Source organism: Callorhinus ursinus, unplaced genomic scaffold (assembly GCF_003265705.2).
Source record: "Callorhinus ursinus isolate GAN/ISIS: 27379988/994484 unplaced genomic scaffold, GSC_fseal_2.0 scaffold22, whole genome shotgun sequence".
Classification (NCBI taxonomy): Eukaryota; Metazoa; Chordata; class Mammalia; order Carnivora; family Otariidae; genus Callorhinus; species Callorhinus ursinus.
Window position 1 is genome coordinate 5,880,558 of NW_027397084.1, and position 4,292 is coordinate 5,884,849.

Sequence of the window (4,292 nt, forward strand, 5' to 3'; positions counted from 1 at the left end):
GTCAGTCTATAATGTTTACTGAGTGAAAAATAGCTACAGCTTTCAAAGGTAGGAGTATCAGGAAATAGAACGGACATAAAAGATATATATCCCTTCTGGGCAGCTTTCGATCTCATAAAAAAAAATAGAGACAGACACGTTTACTTTATCTAAACTGTAGAAATTCACAATTACACGCAGTAGTTAGTGACATTATACAAAATTAATACTGTGTGACCGGGTGTGGTTATTAGAGCAACTGAGACTGGTTGGGGTGAAGAAGAAAAAAATCCTCTTTTGAGCAGTGTGAGTTTTAAAGTGAGGGAGGGTTGTGTGGAGGTGGGAGAAGGAGGGGCAATCTGGGGCAGAGGAATGGTATACGGTATGACTCTGAGACACGTGCGAGTATGCGGAGATTTATAGGTGATTCAATTTAGAAGGGATGGTAAAATTACCTTTCAGTGTTTGATGTCTTATTAACTCTCATTCATGTACTCATACGGTAAATACTAAGTACCCACTACGTAACATTTATTGTGCTTGATGTCATGTAACTACCTAGAAGTATCCTTACTGCAATGATGAATTCCAAATAAACATCCTCCCCTTTTTTTTTTGCAGATTTTAACGTGTTTATTTCCACAGTTTGTTTTTATTAAAAGTGTTGTGACAAAGGAATCCTATAAATAGTAAAAAGAGGGAAATAATAGTGCTCCATAGCCCGAAGCAAACGGTGTAAATACCTTTGTAAACAAGGTAAAGTTGCTGCGCTTACTAAAAGGACAAAAATTAAACTAGTTACAGACACCACAATTGTTTAAGAGGTTAGGAAGTGTTTTGTCCCAAGTTTTGGTGCTCTAAAATGGCCAGCAGTATAGTAATTCTCTATTCTGTAGCCTTGATCATCTGTGCCTTCTCTCTTCCTATAGAAAAACACACTGGATGAAACAAGCACTGGCTCTCTACTGTTTTGAAGAGTTTTGAGAACATTGCCACCAAAACAACACAGCTGGAACCACTGGCCTTCTGGAACATTAGAGCTCCTGAGAGAATTTGAAACAGTCATCAACATTTTTCTCTATTTTTGCAGGAAAATACTGGAAGTAAATAGGAGCATGAAATTCAACAGCTGGCTTGGAGTGTTTTACGTTCAGTTGTTTGGAAGCATACTGATTCAGCTCCTTTGAATCTTCTCCTTAGAAAACACAGAATTACTCTATCACCTCTTAAAGCACACTAAGACCAAAAAAAAAAAAAAAAGGTCATTTGAGGATAATATAGTTTTTGCATTAAAGGTCAATCTGCAACAAGAAATCTGTTCAACTCACAGATCTGGAGACTCGTGGGGAAGATAAGCTGTAAGTGACCATTTGTCACTGAGATATGCAGGTGCTGAATTTCTTAGTAGATGCTGCCAGAGTAAACCAGTTGTGGCTACTGGGCAGGGGGAGGAAAGAAATTAAATCTTGTCCTCTACATGCATAGTTGTTTTGGGGGTGATGCCCCAACTCTGGAAAAAAGATCTAATTTCCACAACGAATTAATTAGGCAGCACAGCTCACTTTAAATAGTAGCTCATCTTTTTAAGCCTAGTTCTTACCAATGACTTGAACTAAAAATTCAAACCACTGGGTCATGCAGTCAATAAGTTAAAACTATAACAATAAGTTATAAGACATAAGATATGAGTGGAAAACAAACCCTATTGACCCGGGGAAGGGGGGTGGGGGCATTTAGTGTATTTTGTGTAGGATAAGGAACAGAGAAAAGAATATTTTCATTATGGCTTTAGGATGGAAGCGCTTCAGATAGTCCCGTACCCCCCTTCCCCCAAATCAAAACCCCGGTGGCAGTGACAGAGCCAGGAAACAACCTAACCTACCAGCCTTCCCCACCCCCTAACCGGGCCCGGTGGCTGCACTCCAATCGCCCCTGCTTCCCACGGCTCCGGAGGAAGCGGCTACAGCCCATTCCAGTAGATCCAACGCCCAGGCCTGGGCGTAGGGAGAGAGCCCTTATTGGTGGGTCGCGGGCAGCGAGGCCCAGATGGGAATAGGGCACGTCTTCAGCCCACAGCAACTAGGCGCCAGCGGCTTCAAGGGAAGACTTTGGGACCTGGATAGGGCTCCCCCTCGCACCAGAAGTCATCGGCTTGCGGGGTCTCCAGGAGCCACACCTCTCGGGGCAGGTCACAGGCCGAGCCGGAGGCCTCCTTGTCCCTGACGGGCTCCAGCACCCGGTAATAATGGCAGTCCCGGCCATCGTCGGGGTCATAGGGCGGGGCCAGAATGTCCAGGAAGGCGGCAGGTCCGTACACAGCGTGGATCTGGGGCAGGTTGTCCTGGTGCGGAGTGAGGACAGAGGGGCCGCTGGCCTCGGTGTACTCGGCCCGCGAACGCAGCACGCCCGACCGCACGGCGTCCCGCTCCCGGGCCTGCAGCGGTGGCTCGAACGGCTGCTCTGGCGGCGGGGCCCGCGGTTGTTGCCCGCCGCCCGCCTCCAGTTTGTCCATGCAGCTGATGCGCACGGTGCCATAGTGCACCTTGAGCATGCTGTGCATGCCCGGGTGGTCGTGCAATGGGATGGACGTGCCGCTCTTGAGCAGGAACACGCCGAGGCTGAAGCCGTCGGTTTCGTAGATGTGCATGTAGGTGACCGGCGGCAGGTTGGGTGGCAATGGCTGCAGCGTGGCCTTACGCGGGGCGATGTTCAGGTCCTCGGCGCGGACTTGGGTCAGCAGGTTCTTCAGCTTGCTCAGGTTCTTTGGGAAGCCCTGCGGCATCGAGGCCTCGGGGCCTGGAGCCGAGCCGAGGTCGGAAGCACTGCGGCCGTCCCCGCTGCCCCAGAAGGTGAGGCACGCCTGGCGGGCGATCCGTTGAATCAGGGAGGCCATGTTGTCTCGGGGCATGCTCGGCTGTTCCTCCGCGTGCCGAGGCCGGCCCCCGCCGCCACCTGCTTTCCTCCGACCTTTGCAGTCTCCCGCGGCCGCCAGGGCTGCCCGCAGCCCGGGGCGAAGCTAGAGGCCCCGCAAGTACCGGTCTTTCAACATCCTCCCTTTTTAATTCCGTTCTTGTCATCTCGTACCAAACACTGGTGTCACCTAAGTACCATGCCACTTTATCACGGAAGGAAGTCTTCCTTAATTTCAGTCTGCCCTAAATCAGTGTAACTGTTAGCTGGTCAGGCCACCTCATATAATCCCAGAGAATGGCTAACAAAAAACTCAACTAGAGCGGTTTATTCATATAGGGATTTGTTTACCTAAAGGAATAAGAATCCAAGGCTTGCTATAAGAAAGTAGGCATCCTTCGTTCCCCTGCTTCTTCATTCCTTAGTACTGATAGCTGCAGTTCCAAGCACTCTATGCATTCCAGATATAAAGAAATAGGAAGCTGAGAATTTCTATTTATCTAGATCTCATCTGCCAAACTGAGTCACATGGCCAGCTTTAACCACAAGGCAGTCTGGGAAGGAGAGATTTTTGGTTGGGGAAAGGGTAGCTGGAAGAAGGCTGGGATGGATGTTGAGTGTGCCCCTGACACAGATTCCAACTCCAAAGTCCTACCTCCCCTTTCTTATTCCTCTGTATGAGTTGTGGCCATACTTTTTCTTTCTTTCTTTCTTTTTTTGAGTTGCGGTCATTTTTTTTTTAAGATTTTATTTATTTATTTGACAGAGAGAGACACAGCAAGAGAGGAACACAAGCAGGGGGAGTGGGAGAGGGAGAAGCAGGCTTCCTGCAGAGCAGGGAGCCCAACGCGGGGCTCGATCCCAGGACCCTGGGATCATGACCTGAGCCGAAGGCAGACACTTAACGACTGAGCCACCCAGGCGCCCCGAGTTGCGGTCATTCTTAACCACGTCTTCAACTGCAGTTGGATGGGTTGAGTATACATGTTTGGGAGTGAGGGCTGCTCCTGATCAAAGAGTTGAAAAGAAGAACCCCCCCCCCATGCCACCTGGCTTCAGACCGAATAAAATGAAATAAAAACTACTTAAAAAAATAAAACTACTCAAACCTGTCCCCGGGAAGATTTACCTCTTCCTAGCATTTTTATGCTAAAATTCTGTTTTATTGTTATGCTAAAAATGTCTGTTGCCTTTCTAGCCTGAAGCCACATTGAGAAAAAGCCACTTTCTATTCCTTTGTTCTCCGTGGATGGCCGACTCTACAAGAGAAGAAAGAGCTTGGAAAGAGGATCACTCTTCCATGCTTGATACGTACATTTGGATAGATAATCGTCACCTCAAACTCAACAGCTTGCATCCTTATCTTATTTTTGCCCCTCTATAACTACTTCTTTGCCCCTACA

The 4,292-nt window shown here is 48.0% G+C and overlaps 1 protein-coding gene across 1 annotated transcript; it reads right to left on the bottom strand.

The window, feature by feature from the left end:
• Nucleotides 1-590: 590 nt before the first annotated feature.
• On the bottom strand, nt 591-2,918 carry LOC112837999 (2-aminoethanethiol dioxygenase-like). Its single transcript, XM_025890708.2, has one exon. It carries the CDS (start codon nt 2,885-2,887, stop codon nt 2,075-2,077), a length of 813 nt encoding a protein of 270 aa, XP_025746493.1. The 5' UTR covers nt 2,888-2,918; the 3' UTR covers nt 591-2,074.
• Nucleotides 2,919-4,292: the final 1,374 nt, after the last annotated feature.

Coding starts and splice junctions, on each gene's coding strand:
- LOC112837999 (XM_025890708.2), bottom strand. CDS start 2,887: ATGCCCCGAGACAACATGGCCTCCCTGATTCAACGGATCGCCCGCCAG.